Source organism: Taudactylus pleione, unplaced genomic scaffold (assembly GCF_031769625.1).
Source record: "Taudactylus pleione unplaced genomic scaffold, aTauple2 ptg000070l, whole genome shotgun sequence".
NCBI classification, from domain to species: Eukaryota; Metazoa; Chordata; class Amphibia; order Anura; family Myobatrachidae; genus Taudactylus; species Taudactylus pleione.
Window position 1 is genome coordinate 9296524 of NW_028284472.1, and position 16114 is coordinate 9312637.

Below are 16114 nucleotides of genomic sequence, written 5' to 3' on the forward strand. Positions count from 1 at the left end.
CAACATATACTCTCTGAGGTTCCCCTGTGAGACAGGGATCAAGTCTGGCAGCCCACTCCTCCTCAGGCCGTTGTAAATGTGCAGCAGTACGTGCACAGAAAAGCTTCGATGTCATCAGATGGGGTAAGCTATAACACCTCTCGCTCATGCCCACATTTCCTCATTTCAGTTAACTCTGAATGTAATAACTGAATTTGGGTTTGCTGTCCTTGCATCTGTGCTTGTTGTCCTGCTGCTAGAGCTTGTTGCCCTGCAGCTAATTCAGCAAAACTTTTCAAAAGCTCCAATTACACTGCTTTATCCCTTTATAGACAAACTTAGCAGGCTTTATAAATTATTTTTTTCAAGCCAGTTCCCCAGCAATCTGTAACAGCTGGCTTTAAAACTGCACGAATACCCTGGGCATTCAACCACATACATAGGAATTAAGCAGTTTTATATTGTGCACAATTTGCATATACACAGACAAATTATTACTGTGAACAACTGCTGCTTTATGGCTGGCCTGCCACACTCATCTACCCAGCTGCTAGTAAAGCAGCTCAGACTCACCAAGCTGATGCGCAGTGGGTAGCGTCCTGCAATGCATCTCACTGCCTCTGTGGGTGGATCCGGTCACTGTATCCGGGCTCTTGCTGCGTATTAATTTTCCAGCAAGTCCCTGTTAAGGCGCCAAATGTGACAAGAATCATATAGATCAGGTAAAATCCATCAGTAGCTTTATTGCTCACCACAGGCAGGTACACAGGCAAGATGTTACACAGTCTTCCAAACAGCAATATATTTTGCAGTGGATTCGCAGGTCCAGGATCCCTAACACTAGTCACCCCCGGGCCTATAAGCTGGGCGACTATCTAACCGTCAGGCTTCATTTCCCCAGTGTCTCTGCAGCTCTTAAATCGGCTTCACACAAGTGTCTGTAATCAGCTGCCTTTCCAGACTCTGAGCGAGGCAACACCTTAACTGAACATTACACATTCCTAATGCTTTTGCTCTGCCAAACCTGGGAGATCTGGATATTCCACATTTATTTCATGTGGAATTATGCTGACTCTGTCACATTATAAATATACTGTGTGTGTGTGTGTGTGTGTGTGTATATATATATATATATATATATATTCTAATGTGTGTGTATATATTTTAACTGAAAATGTATAAAATATAATTCAGTTAATTCTATATATATATATATATATAATACGTTGTTAGGTCGCACTCACATCCAAAGGCAGAAAACAACCACTGGGGTGCTAATCCAGAACTGAAAGTCCATGTATACAGCAAAAAAATGGAGCACTCACCAGAATGTTTGAAGATGAAAAAAGCGATTTATTCCATGTACATCATACCTCAGGTTTCTAGCTTGAGGGACAGTCTCAACGTTTCGGTCCTTATAGAACCTTCCTCAAGAGGCACAACCACACATATATTGCATCAGGGCAAACGGCCCACCCAGAAGCCAACCTCACACTGACCACGTCTAGCAGGCCCCTATAAATACCCTAAAACACATCACCCAATAGCAGCACATGTGAGCAAAGCATTCCAGCATGAACACTCACCTGATGGTATTCAGAGTGAGTAACTTGCACCTGTAGTGTCCTGATATCCAGAATGCACATCCGGTGGATACATATCCACACCAACACGTGGTGCAAGCCATCCGCACTAAAGGACAACATCCGGCCACGCGTAGTGCATATCCGGAGGGCACACAACACCACATGATGCGCGCCCTTCACGTGGTCGGCGGTCACAGCCGTCTAAGGAAAGACAACATTCGGCCAAATGTATTGCACATCCGGATGGCACACGCAACCACATAGTGTGTGCCATCCATCCGGTCTGAGATATCAACATCCGGTCCAGGCGCCATCAGCGCATTGACTGGAAGGAAACCATGGTAACCAGGACACAAATAAAGTATAAAAAAGAGAACACACGGATACAAAAAATAGACATATGCTGTCACTAGAGTACTAATAGGGACCCGCTATATATGGAAACATAGAATAACCAAATATATCACTAAAAGCAATTAACAAACAACAGCAAGGGATTTTCAAGCCCTATATTGATATTTCAGAACTGGAATAATATGTGTGAAAAAATATCAAGGAAATAATACTTATATTATGGGTCACCTAAAAGACGTGACACGGAGTTAGTAGGACAACCCTATTAGGATTATGACTGGATTATACATATAGTTTGATCCTAAATTAATAAGAGAAGAAATTTATTTGAGTTAGAAAAAATAAGATTTGAGAGAAGGTTTTTTTGGGAATATCCTTGGATAGATATACTTAAAATATGGAATAACTGAACATTATAAAATTGATTACATGAATTGACGGGAAAACAAATGGGAAGCTAAGAATGTAGAGATGTGAATAATGGAAATGTTTAGTGAAGAAGATTTGGGAGAACGAATACTCACAAATATTTTAAATAAAAACTTTTTTACTTATATCATTGAAATAAGGTCCTCATATAATATATAATGATACTATCTAATAAATTATGGCGCATGGTATATACATTAATAAGTATCACCTATCACAGATTTCTGTGTAAGAGAATTTAGGGTAATACTGGGACACAAGTGGGTATAAGCATTAGAGGTTCTTAAAATGGTGTATGAATTTGTACATTAAGAGGTATCACTAATCATTTTTTTATGTACAGTAAGATAATTTTGGGTAATATTAAGACACTAGTGGGTATGATTATTATGGGTTTTGAATATATGGAAGGATCACTAATTATCATTACCTAAGATCAATGCAAGGAAACTTCACCATGAACTAGTTATACAATGTGATATGTTTTGAGCTTGAAGATATTCACCAAAAAACAAATATAGCACATTAAGGGAATGCGAGTTAGTTTCACCATTGGGTATCACTATTGGATTTGATGAGATTTTATAAGTAGCAAACTAGGAAATATTGGCTTCACAAAGGGGTAGCACGTTTTCATAATCACTTTTTAGGATTTAATGTATCAAGATACATATGAATTAAATTGAATGAGGGGACCTAGATATTTTTTAAAAAAACTGCATTTTTAAAAATAATATTTGAACATACTCGTTAACCGATGTCTTTCATTGCCGTACTTGCAGGGCAACCTGACGATATCATCAAGTTCTGCAAGTACAGGGATGAGGGAGTGTGACCGGATGGCCTCTTGCTGACTTCGGATCACATATTGGGGTTTCGATACCCACTGGATCTTGGGTATTACCATCAGTGACTGCCTGTCACTGACTCCATCCACTGCGCCATGGGCGTGTAATGATGCCACAGCCAAACTCTACTATTGGCATTTGGAACCGCTTCTTGGGTACACTTAGTCTCTCATCTCCGGTGCCTGGAACTGTTCTGCTGCATGTGTGTCGACTAGCTGCGGCCACACCTCCTGTTTAGTGTCGGCTGTCCCCACCTGATCCCTTGCAATAGACCAGGCTCTGCACGGTAGCTGGCAGAGGGCTGGAGCCTTGGAGACGCACGGCTCAACCCAGAACAGTAGGAGAACGGAATAGCGTTTGGCGCAATTCTGTTGGTCGCAGGATTCAGATGCAAACGAATAGGGAAAGGTGTCTTAAAAAAGACCCTCCCTTCCGATTGAAGGGGAATATCATCATACAAAAGATGTTACAGCAATTCTTCTCCACACAGGATATACAAGGATGTACAATTTTATACAAGGATGTACAAAGTTACGAAGCCTTCTTTTATGCCACTCCAATATACATTACCACAGGGGATAAGTCCGCCCTGTGGTTTCCAGCAAATCACCTGTGGCCAGCATGTGCATTTAACATTGTCCCCTATGGACAGTGGGGAGTGGTCACTGCCCTATGCCTAAGCCCACCTGGTGTTTTAGTCGCCACCCAGGAGTCGGCTTGTCTAGGGCTGAGGGAGGTTTCCCTCCAAATCCTACTTCCAGGAATCTGCTAAGGGACCAAGCCTGCCACCTCTGCCTGAATCTGAGCTCCAGAGGTTGGCAAGAAGGGTCCCAGGGCAGGGTTCCCTGGCCACGGAAGTAAAGCTCTTTTGGAGCTCACTGCCACAGTTAGTTGGCTGCATTAGTCAGCTCCATATGCACCTCCTCATACCACTTCCAGGCATGAGGCTGCTTAGGGGAACATTTTGTCTCTTCTGGAAGAGGCTGGGGGATCCGGCAGCCCACCAAGGACTCTGGATCCCCTGGCCATCTAGAGAATCACAGGTAAGTGCATTTTCTTTATAAAATATACACTTTAAATACATCCATATTTCATGCCTGTGCAGAGCATCAGGTTTTGCACACAGTGCAGCACTGCAGCTCGGGATCTACAGTGCATCCAGAAAGTATTCACAACGCTTAACTTTTTCCACATTTTTTTATGTTACAGCCTTATTCCAAAATGGATTAAATTAATTTTTGTCCTTAAAATTCTACACACAGTACCCCATAATGACAACGTGTAAACAGTTTTTTTTTACGATTTTTGCAAATTTAATAAAAAAACAACAACTAAGAAATCACATGTACATAAGTATTCACAGCCTTTGCTCAATAATTTGGTGATGCACCTTTGGCAGCAATTACTGCATCAAGTCTTTTTGAATATGATGCCACAAGCTTGGCACACCTATCTATGGGCAGTTTCGCCCATTCCTCTTTGCAGCACCTCTCAAGCTCCATCAGGTTGGATTGGAAGCATCGGTGCACAGCCATTTTCAGATCTCTCCATAAATGTTCAATCAAATTCAAGTCTGGGCTCTGGCTGGGCCACTCAAGGACATTCACAGTGTTGTCCTGAAGCCACTCCTTTGATATCTTGGCTGTGTGCTTAGGGTCGTTGTCCTGCTGAAAGATTAACCGTCGCCCCAGTCTGAGGTCAAAAGCGCTCTGGAGAAGGTTTTCATCCAGGATATCTCTGTACATTGCAGCATTCATGTTTCCCTCTAGCCTGACTAGTCTCCCAGTTCCTACCGCTGAAAAACATCCCCACAGCATAATGCTGCCACCACCATGCTTCACTGTAGGGATGGTATTGGCCTGGTGATGAGCGGTGCCTGGTTTTCTCCAAACATAACACCTTGCACAATCTTTGTCTCTCATGGTCTGAGAGTCCTGTAGGTGCATTTTGGCAAACTCCAGGCGGGCTGCCATGTGCTTTTTTACTAAGGAGTGGCTTCCGTCTGGCCACTCTATCATACAGGCCTGATTGGTGGATTGCTGCAGAGATAGTTGTCCTTGTGGAAGATTCTCCTTTCTCCACAGAGGAATGCTGTAGCTCTGCCAGAGTGACCATCGGGTTCTTATTCACCTCCCTGACTAGGGCCCTTCTCCTCCAATTGTTCAGTTTAGATGGCTGGCTAACTCTAGGAAGAGTCCTGGTGGTTCCAAATTTCTTCCATTTACAGATGATGGAGGCCACTGTGCTCATTGAGACATTTAAAGCAGCATATATTTTTCTTTACCCTTCCCCAGATTTGTGCCTCTAGACAATCCTGTCTCGGAGGTCTACAGACAATTCCTTGGACTTCATGCTTGGTTTGTGCTCTGACATGCACTGCCAAGTGTGTAACCTTATACAAACAGGTGTATGCCTTTCAAAATCATGTCCAATCAACAGAATTTACCACAAGTGGACTCCAATTAAGCTGTAGGAACATCTCAAGGATGACCAATGGAAACAGGATGCACCTGAGCTCAATTTTGAGCTTCATGGCGAAAGGCCATGAATATTATGTAAATGAATTATGCAAAAATCTAAAAAAAACTTTTTACATGTTGTCATTATAGGGTATTGTGTGTAGAATGTTGAGGACAAAAATTAATTTATTCCATTTTAGAATAAGACTGTAACCTAACAAAATTTTTTGGGGGGCAGGCGGGGGTTGCTGGCTCCAGGACTGGGACCCAGCCACAGGGAGGGTGCCATCACTGAACAATATCGTTAACTATAACACAGAAGTCTCATCTTCAGTTGGCATCCCCAGAACGCTTTGATGGAAATCCACAACGTTGCCGGGGAATTATTAACCAATGTGAGATCCACTTCGAATGTCTGCCACAGAATTTCCCTACGCCTAGGTCTAAGGTGGCTTACATTATTTCATTACTGACGGGAACTGCCTTGGATTGGGTCTCCCCACTATGGGAACGAGCAGATCCTCTGGTGTCTAACTATGAAAATTTTATTTCTTCCTTCGAAAGCCAGGCCATACTGCCTCGGCTTCCTCTTATCTTCTTCGAGTCCTACAAGGAACCCGTACCGTAGGACAGTATGTGGTATAATTTCAGACCATCTCTTCCGAACTGAAATGGAATGAAGAGGCTCTTAAGGCAGCCTTTTTAAATGGTCTTTCTGAGAAAATGAAAGATGAATTAGCCTCTCGGGCTTCCAGAGTCCTTCTCCGAGGTAATCTCACTATGTATCAAGATTGACTTACGCCATAGGGAACGTTTGGCTAGTAGAGGGCGCTGAGATTAGCAGTTATTTGATACATGTTCCACTTCTCCAGCTACAAGTAATGAAGAACCGATGCTAGTCAATAAATCTCGGCTGACCACAGCGGAATGTAATCACCGCTTCCAGAATAAACTCTGCATTTACTTTGCAGCTCCGGAACACAGTCTCAAGAATTGTCCTCTTCTTGCAGGAAACACAAGATCCTAACTGGATCTGGGTGCGTCTAGTTGGGGGTAGTGATCAAGCCTTCCCACTTAATGGATAGTCTCTTAACAGTGTCCCTTTCCCACAAGTCAAGGACAAAAGAGTTGAAGGCCTTGGTAATTTTATTTCGTAGTCTTTAGTACAAACCTTGGGTATTCCCGTTACTCCTTTACCCAGGAAGCTGGCTCTTTCAGGGGTAGATGGCAATATCACTCTGGTTGAGTCTATCTCCTCTGTTACCATCCCGGTGTCCCTCCGAGTAGGATGTCTCCATCAATTGTTGGAATTCCTGGTCCTACCTAAAACATCCTATGAACTAATTTTAGGTCTGCCTTGGTTAATAAGACATAACCCTACGTTAAATTGGTCTAATATGCAAATCCTTGCTTGGGGTCCGAGCTGCTTCCATAGATGCCTGTCCCATGTGATTCCTGTACGTACCCATCAAGTTTCTACCAGTCTTTCTTCTAAACCTCCTACTCCTGATCAATTGAAAATCCTCCCAAATCCCCATCTGCTAGAACCTTATCAGGATTTTGCTGATGTTTTTTGTGAACAGGCTGCGGATAAATTACCTCTTCATTGTTCTTGGGACTGTGGCATAGATCTCATTCTCGTGGCCAAATCTACCCTCTCTCGGTTCCGGAAATGGCAGCTATGTCCAACTATATCAACAAAAACCTAGCCAAAGGGTTTATCAGACCATCCTCTTCTGCTGCAGGGGCAGGATTTTTCTTTCTAGAAAAGAAAGATGGGGGGTTCAGACCCTGCATAGATTAGAGGACTCAATCTCATTACTGTCAAGAACCTGTACCCGCTGCCACTCATCTCTGAACTTTTCGACAAGGTTCATGGGGCTCATGTTTTTACAATGTTGGAACCCCGCGGAGCCTATAACTTAACTTAATTTGCATTAAGGCAGGGGATGAGTGGAAAACAGCGTTCAATACCCGGGATGGCCACTTTGAATACCTGGTAATGCACCTGCGGTATTCCAGGGTTACGTTAATTAAATTTTCAGGGACTTTCTCTACAAGTTCGTTGTGATTTTATCTGGACGAGATTTAAATTGTTTTTGAGAATCTGCAATCACATAGATTTCATGTTTGAGAGGTGTTGTCCCGTCTCCGGAACTACAGTCTTTTTGGGAAACTTTCCAAGTGTCTTTTCGAGCAACCCTCTGTACCATTTTTGGGACATATCATCTCTGGAAACTTTCTACAGATGGATCCAGACAAATTGAGGGCCATTCGAGATTGGCCTCAACCTAACTCTCTGAAAACTACCCAGCGATTCCTAGGATTTTCTAATTATTATTGAAGATTTAATTTTAATTTCTCCACTCTGGTCACTCCCATCACTGCACTCACCAAAAAGGGTGCTATTCCTTCTCACTGGGCTCCCCTGGCAGTGACCACATTTCAAAAATTAAAAACAGCATTCATGGCAGTTCCAATCCTTCGTCAACCACAACTTGATAAATCCTTTATTTTAAAGGTAGATGACTCTTCGATTGGAGTAGGAGGCTTGCTACCTCAGACTGCTAAGGATGGGAAGAGTCATCCATGTGGGTTCTTCTCGTGGAAATTTTCCCCGGCAGAAAAGAAATATGCTATTGGTGACCAAGAGTTGTTGGCTATGCGCTTGGCACTGGAAGAGTGTTAACATCTTTTGGAAGGTGCTAGATTCCTTGTCACCATCATTACTGGTCATAAAATCTGGTATACCTTCAAACATCTCATTGGTTAAATGCCAGGCAAGCTCGTTGGTCCCTCTTCTTTGCCAGATTTGACTTCAAGCTTCAGTTTCAACCTGGTGTTCTAAATAAAAAAAACTGATGCCCTTTCTCAGTCTTTTCTGTCTGCACAGGAGGAAGAGGATCAACCCCAAATTCGCTCAATCTTGGACCCCTTGTCTTTGCACTCACTTAACTTCTGTCTCCTCCATCTGGCAAAATCTTTGTTGCTCCACAACTATGTAAAAGATTACTAACTTGGGCCCATGCCTCTCTCTTCACTAGACATTCCGGTATTCTTAAAACGTACAAGTTTTTACAGCGATCTTACTGGTGGCCTACCATAAGGAAAGACGTTCGCGATTTCATTATGTTCTGTGCTAAGTGCGCTCAGCATAAGGTCAATCGCAGTAAAACCGTGGGTCCGTTACATCCTCTACCAGTTCTAGTTGCTCCATGGATTTTATTTCTGAACTACCATTGTCCAAAAGACATCACACTGTGTGGGTGGTCGTGGATCGATTCTCAAAGATGGCCCATTTTATTCCCCATGTCGGTCTTCTTTCAGCTCCAGCTCCACAATTTTCGAAAGTATTCTTCTGGGACGTCTTCTGGTTGCATGGTCTACCCAAAGAGATAGTGTCCAATTGAGGGGTACAATTTGTAGCCAAGTTCTGGAGAGCATTGTTTACAACCTGTGGCATTAAGCTATAGTTCTCCACAAACTAATGGTCAGACCGAAAGGGTGAACCAAGAGTTGGAAATTTTTATTAGGCTATTTGTATCATCTTCGCAGGATGACTGGGTCAATCTTTTGCCATTGGCTGAATTCTCACATCATTTCCGGTATCACTCTTCCTCTAATTCCACTCCATTTTTCACAGTCTATGGTAGACATCCACGAGTGCCTGATTTTCAAGAATTAGCATCCATAGAGGTACCAGCCTTAACCAATCTGGTGGATTCTTTTGCAGTTTTGTGAAAGGATATCCATTGTTCCTTGAAGAAAGCTTCGAGTAACTACAAAAGATTTGCTGATAAACACCTTGCTGTTCCCCTTCTGAGAGTATGGTTATCATCCAAGAACATTCTTTTAAAGGCACCAAGCATGAAGTTTGCTCCACGCTTCGTTGGACCCTACCACATCCTCAGAGTGTTGAATCCTGTGGTGTATAAATGTTGTAACTTCCACCTCAGCTGAAGATCTCCAATACATTCCATAACTCTCTACTATGTCCTTTGATCCTGTACCAATTTCAACCTTCCTCTCCTAAAGCACCTCGAGTGTAGACCCAACAGGGTATCAAATTTGAGGTTGAGAGAATTCTAGATTCTCAACATCAATCCAATTGCCTTCAGTACCTTATTTTGGAAAGAGTACAGACCTGAAGAACGAGCATGGATTAAGGCTACTGACGTCCATGCCCCTCAAGTTATTCAAGCATTTCACAGGAAGTTTCCTGATGAGCCTTGTGGGTGTTCAGAGTCCACCCTGGGGGGATTACTGTCAGGTTCTGGCCTAGGATTGGCCATTACTCACCTCAGTGCCGACTTCCCCTGACTACTCATGCGGCTAGACGTCTGTTGCAGCGGCGAGTGACGCACTGAGGATCATGCCTTAGGTGCGCTTGTGTTCCAGTTGCTACTCCGTGATTTGGTTACCGAGATTGCCACCATTAAGGGGCGCAGCCATGACAGTATTCATCACCTGACTAACCCTCTGTCTAATGGTAGCATGATCTTTGTCAGCTGATGCTGCCTTCCAATGGACTGCTACCTTTAGGTATTAAACAGGCTCTGGACAACAGGAAGTTGCCTGTACAACATCGTTACTACTAGTGTTTGCTTGCTGTCCTACGTTCCAGGTCCCCTTGTTGTTCTACTCTCAAGTCTATCCTAACTTCCTCCTGTGCCAGCGGTGCGTCTGAAACACCTTGCCCGCGTACTCAGTACATCCTACGAGTACAATCACAGCATCATCCTCCTGTGACAGTGGTGCACCTGAACACCTATCTCACATAATCACTACCGTGTATACCTCCCGTGCCAGCGGTCATCTAATACCTTGCCTACTTAGTTCTACATCCTCATACAGTGACCTCGCTAGTGCTTCTTTCTGAAGTACAAACCTCCTGGGACTCATTGTTGTTCTAATCTCCATTCCCCACATGCATCAGATACCTGGGGCCACGACCTTCTTGCTGGGTGCAGCTTAAACCCATATCCCGCTTGGAGGGGTCACTGTTGAACACCTCCCAGCAGGTTAGACTCCACTCCTGTGATCGGGTCTCGCCAACATCCGAAACTAGAGGATGAGGAGGTCATACATCCAGGCCCCTCGCCTCCGATTCCTACCACAACCCCGGGCCTCAGCTTTTCAGCTCCTTAGTAGGAGATCCTTCTGAGTCATTCCTGACACCTTCCCCCAGCAGACTAATAAAAATCTGTAATAATAAGTACATTGGGTGGGGTGGGGGGCAGCGCACAGACACAGAGGAGGGTGACCCCAAGTCAGTCAGCGCAAGCCGGTGATCTCGGGGGAATCGGGGACCCCCCAAAGAAGGGTCTACCCCCTCCCGAGCACCCCAGGCTTACGCTGAAGCCCGGGGCTCTTCCCCATACCCCTGGAGCGGTGGGTATGGGGGCAATGGGGGGGGGGCAAATAATGTAAGACTATTGTACTTTACAGTGGAACTTGGGTTGCTAATGCTTTGGACCTGGAGCCCCGGTGATTGGGTCTACGGGCTGTGGCATTACACCCCGGTCGGTTGGGTCTGGTGCTGGTCTTAAATATAGGGGGTACCCCACGTCTTTTTTGCCCCCTATATTTAAAACCAGAACTAGTCCCTGCAGCCTGGTGTTGGTTTCTAAAATACGGTGGAACCTTACACATTTTGTTCCCTGTATTTTTAGAAACCACCACTGGCTGCCAAGCCTGGGGCTGGTTTGGCTTTTGGAGGGGGGCCCTATGTCATTTTTTTTTAAACTTTTATCCCGTTTTTTTACAGGTAGAAACATAACGGGAATTTTTGGGAAATATTCCAGGGGACATCTTAAAAATGTTTAGACATAGGGGATCACTATGGGTACCCCCATTATTATCTGTTGAAGATAGCTGCGGCAGGTGCATAAATGCGGCTTGGAAGAAAGTGCTGCGGAAGAGCATTTACAAGAATTTTTTGGGAAAAATAACTATGCCCATCAGGTTTGGGATACTTGAAAATGGGTGTCAGCATATTTTAAAGTTGCTAAAGTGAGTTGAAGAAAACGTGAAAAACCCACCTGCTGCAAGCAGCTGCAATGAAAAAAAAACACTTGGGACATACTTGGGGACCCCCCCCCAGAGTAAAGTTTGCTAGTTTTTAACTTTGTCATCCAATTTTTTTTTTCACCCCCAAAATTAAAGTGATTATTTGGGGTGTCTAAAAGTGTTTGTTTTTATTTTACTTTTTTGACACAGTTTACCTTTGGGGGACTGTCTAAAGGCTGCACGGGGGGTCCCGCAATGTTGCACCCCCAAAACCCCAATTCTGCACTTTTTAACACCTGCTATTCATAGGCGATACTTTTCTGACTATTACATTGCGTTAACTTTCCGCCTAGGCGGAAAGTCTTTCTAATTGAATACGGGGTAAAATGAAAACAGGCGAAAATCAACTCATCGGCGGTAAATTACCACCGATACGGACTTAACGCCTCAAATTGAATACGGCCCCAATTGAAATCCCCCTCCCCACACATTTCCCTCCACACACCCCCTGCACATCACACTAAATACTTCCCTCTCTTACCCCCTGTACCTGTTCCATGTCCGGAGTCAGTGCTGACAGAGTCTGGCTTCTCCTACCGTCCACCCGGCTGGCAGTGGAGCTCCGCAGGCAGATCAGCATCCTCCTTCCAGGCTTTAGACTTGATGCCGACTGTGAACCAATCACGGCACAGACCAGCAGCCAATCAGATGCAGCCGCATAGCTGCTTCTGATTGGCTGCCAATCCGCAAGTTGTGGTTGGGTAGCGGCCGGCACCAAATTAAAATCACCACAGCCGATGATTCTCTAGTCCTTAATTGGCCGCCGGTCTGTGATTGGTTCACGACCGGCGCCGGGTTTGTACTGTGGCCACATCCGTCATGGAAGAGCGTAAAGCCCCATCTGTCATGGTGCCGGGACCCTCACCTCATGCTCGGTCAGGCCAGCGCTGCTTGGAGATGTCTCTCCCCTACGGGACACATCTCCACATTATGTTGCAGCTGCTCTGTTGCTCCCAGTGTGGGCTAAGTCGGGACACTGGCTGAAGTAGCGGTATGGCATACCGCTGTATACCGGCTCACTTCGAGCCCTGGGAATAACCGTAACATTACAGAGCTCACAGGAATATGAACACTAGGATATGAGAAAGTGGTTTAGCTTGGACGTGGGTGACAAAATAGCTGACCTCATACTGAACACAAATGGCGAATTGTATTCTCAGTGAAGCTCAAATCTCCCAGATATATTGTATTACTGATATTTACTCTAATCCAGCACATCACCGTCATTTTTATTTATTCTGTTCAGGTATTTTCTTTACTAACGGTGAGAACTGGAAAGTGATGAGACGATTTACTCTATCAACACTGCGAGACTTTGGGATGGGCAAGAAGAGTATAGAAAACAAGATTATTGAGGAGGCTGCTTGTCTAACACAGACATTTACATCCTATGGAGGTGAGTGGTTACATTACATATACCTTCTACAAGGACACAGATTACTGTAACTGTTATATTAATATATTATTCCCTCTCTATTTGTATACACCTCACATAGGAATGCATTTATAGAACTGATTTGAACGATTTGCACTGAATTATTTGCAGGGCCGGCTCCAGGTGGGACTTAGGCGCCTGTTACCTGTGCATGGCCGAAAATGGAGGTGTGGCCTAATTACCATAGACCATGCCCCCTAAATGACGTTATTTGGGGGCATGCCCGTATGGCACACCTCCCATTTAATGTCAGGCAGGGGGCGAGCCCAGTACTACGTCAGTAGCTGGGCTACCCCCAGCCCTCTTCCTGCACTGAGTGGATGCCGCACGTATGTGCGCGCGACATCAATTCCTCTTCTCCGGGGCCATCACCGCTGCACAGCTGCGGTGGTGGGGGTGCCCAACCTCACGACCACCCGTGGCATACTTCGCCCCACGGTTGGAACTGCGGGGCAGTGCCCGGTAAACGAGACTATCCCGCTTAAATCGGGAATGGTTGGGTGGTGTGCGCCCTCTATAGGGTGGTGACCCTATTCGACCGCACTGGTCGAACGTGCCTTGAGCCGGCCCTGATTATGGACTCTTTATTAAGTAAATCAATCACTCCCTAATTTGTTTCCGTTACATTTCGTTCCCCCTATTCCTTCTCATAGTCCGTCATTTTATGCATTTTTCCTTTATTACAGTCACACACTATTTTTATTCCGTAGATAACAACTTTTAAAATGAATAGCATTTATTTCAGTGTAAATGCATATATCAGTGTCACAAAGGAAGCAGCCATTCTGTGATTAGCAGCATTTGTTTCTGTTTAAAAAATAAATATTGAATTATGAGTTTTTAAAAATTACTTTAGGAGCCAACTGGTTACAATTGTATACAATTACATCTACAGTGTACAGTAACATATAGACATTTGTACTTTATTGTTCTTTCACATGCTGCTCTAGGCCTAATTCAAAGATGCGCTCTTGTCTTAGCCTCATCTCCATCTTTATGATTATGTCGTGACCAATGACCTATCTACTGAGACGCCCACTGGCTTTGGTGCTAATTCATCTCGATGCGTCTTTAGACACCTCATCGGTCTAAACTTTGAAACTTGCACCAGCCCTCTGGCAGGTGTAAATTCTCTTTAGGCAGAAATATAACATAGGGTATAACCACAACTGGCGCTATATAATGGTAATATAATACAAATAACAAATGTCGCAAAGAAATTCCAGGTCGGGACCCGGCACCAGTATCCCGACCGTCGGCATCCCAAAGTTACGTATCAGGGTGTTAGGGGGAGGGTAGCGTTAGCTAGCGGGGTTAGGGTTTGGCACTAGGGTGAGGGTTAGGGTTAGGCACCGGGGAGGGAGGGTTAGGATTAGGGTGCGGGGAGGGGGAGGTTAGGTTTAGGCACTAGAGGGGGGAGGTTAGGGTTAGGCACTGGGGAGGGTGGGTTAGATGGCATCCTATGGGTGTCGGTATTCAAGCTGTCGGGATGTCGATGTCGGTATTACGACCTGCAGCATCCTGACAGCTGGGATATCATACCCAACCCGATGAAAGAACATATACAGGGACAAATGAAGAAAACACATCCCCGACGTAACGTGATCCTGAGATTAAATAATGTATCCAATAGGACTAGATAAAAGCTGTGGAATCCCTTGCTGCGAATCATTCTCATGGTATTTTCTACGTCTTACTAAATCAGATGTGGAGCATGTTTGATGTGCTAAATTACGACTAAACCTAATATAGAAAGGAAAATGGTAGATTTTGAAGTGAGTGGAAAACAATATAAAATATCTGGTTTTATCAGCTGCCATTCGCGGAATGTAATATACATATTAGAATGCGATTGTGGTCTTCTCTATGTAGGAAAAACTTCCAGACCCTTAAAAATTAGATCTGCAGAACATGTATACAATATCAGAAAAGGGTTAGTATCACACCCTCTATCAGAACATTTTGCTTTAAAACATGCCAAATGTGAGGGTCACATCAAACGCTTCATAGGAATAGAACAAATAAAAACTAATTGGAAAAATAAAAGTGCAGAAAAAATATTGGCACAGAAAGAAATGAGGTGGATCTTTGAACTAAACTCACTTAAACCAATGGGACATAATGTTGATTTTGAGATCAAATGGTTTTTAGAATGATTTTATATATTGTATTAATTATTCACGTTTTATCTTATTTTACATGTATCTATGGATTCTTAATGAGTATGGAAAACCTCTCCTCGGGTATAGGGTAAGACTCTGTGGGAATACCAAGTACGACAGTAGATGAAATGGTGAGAGGAGAGGAGAGTACAGCTCATTTCAAAAGATGAAAGAAATGTTTGGAAATACTACTTCAGAAAGAAAAATATGAGTATGAAGTTTTTGCCAGATTCCAAGATGGCGACAAAAGATACTGGGTACCATGAAAATGGAGTCATTGAATAACTTCTGTTTTAAAGATACACGTGACTTAAGGTCACATGAGCGCACTGGTGTATGAAGTCAGGGAACCAATAAAATGGCAACTGAAACCGGAGGAGGCGTCATGTACGAGACGCGGGACATCCGGCCACCACCTGGAATGATCGAAACCGGAAGTGACGATAGAGAATGAATGCGTCACATCCGGCAGACACTCATTGTGGACCGCACGTGGAACGCATAAGCCGGACAGGAAGCAATAAGAAGAGGGGTATAAATACCCCAATCAATGTGAGGTATGCTATCCGTTCTTGAAAAAGGTTCAATAACCGATACACGTTGTATGGAGCATACGTTGAGGACTTTGAACTCCCCCCAGGACTTGTGGTTGGAAAATCTTCTGCGGTGGTGCCGAGCTTTCCAGCCCGGGACCCATTTGCCTTCACAGGGCTAGCCCACCGCAGCACCAACGAGGGGTGAGATTTATAATCCATCTATCCATTGGAACTTATACCTTTCAAAAAGGAAGTTT

At 44.2% G+C, this 16114-nt stretch overlaps 1 protein-coding gene across 2 annotated transcripts in view; it reads left to right on the forward strand.

The window, feature by feature from the left end:
* Positions 1-16114, forward strand: part of LOC148533754 (cytochrome P450 2K6-like) — an 83263-nt gene that overhangs the window by 17144 nt on the left and 50005 nt on the right. For both annotated transcript variants that reach the window (XR_015877684.1, XM_088467242.1), the window contains exon 4: positions 12971-13120. Coding sequence is in view for 1 of the 2 variants with exons in the window: in XM_088467242.1 (XP_088323368.1) it covers positions 12971-13120 (150 nt within the window). In the remaining variant the exon portion in view is untranslated. The remainder of the gene's footprint in view (positions 1-12970; positions 13121-16114) is intronic.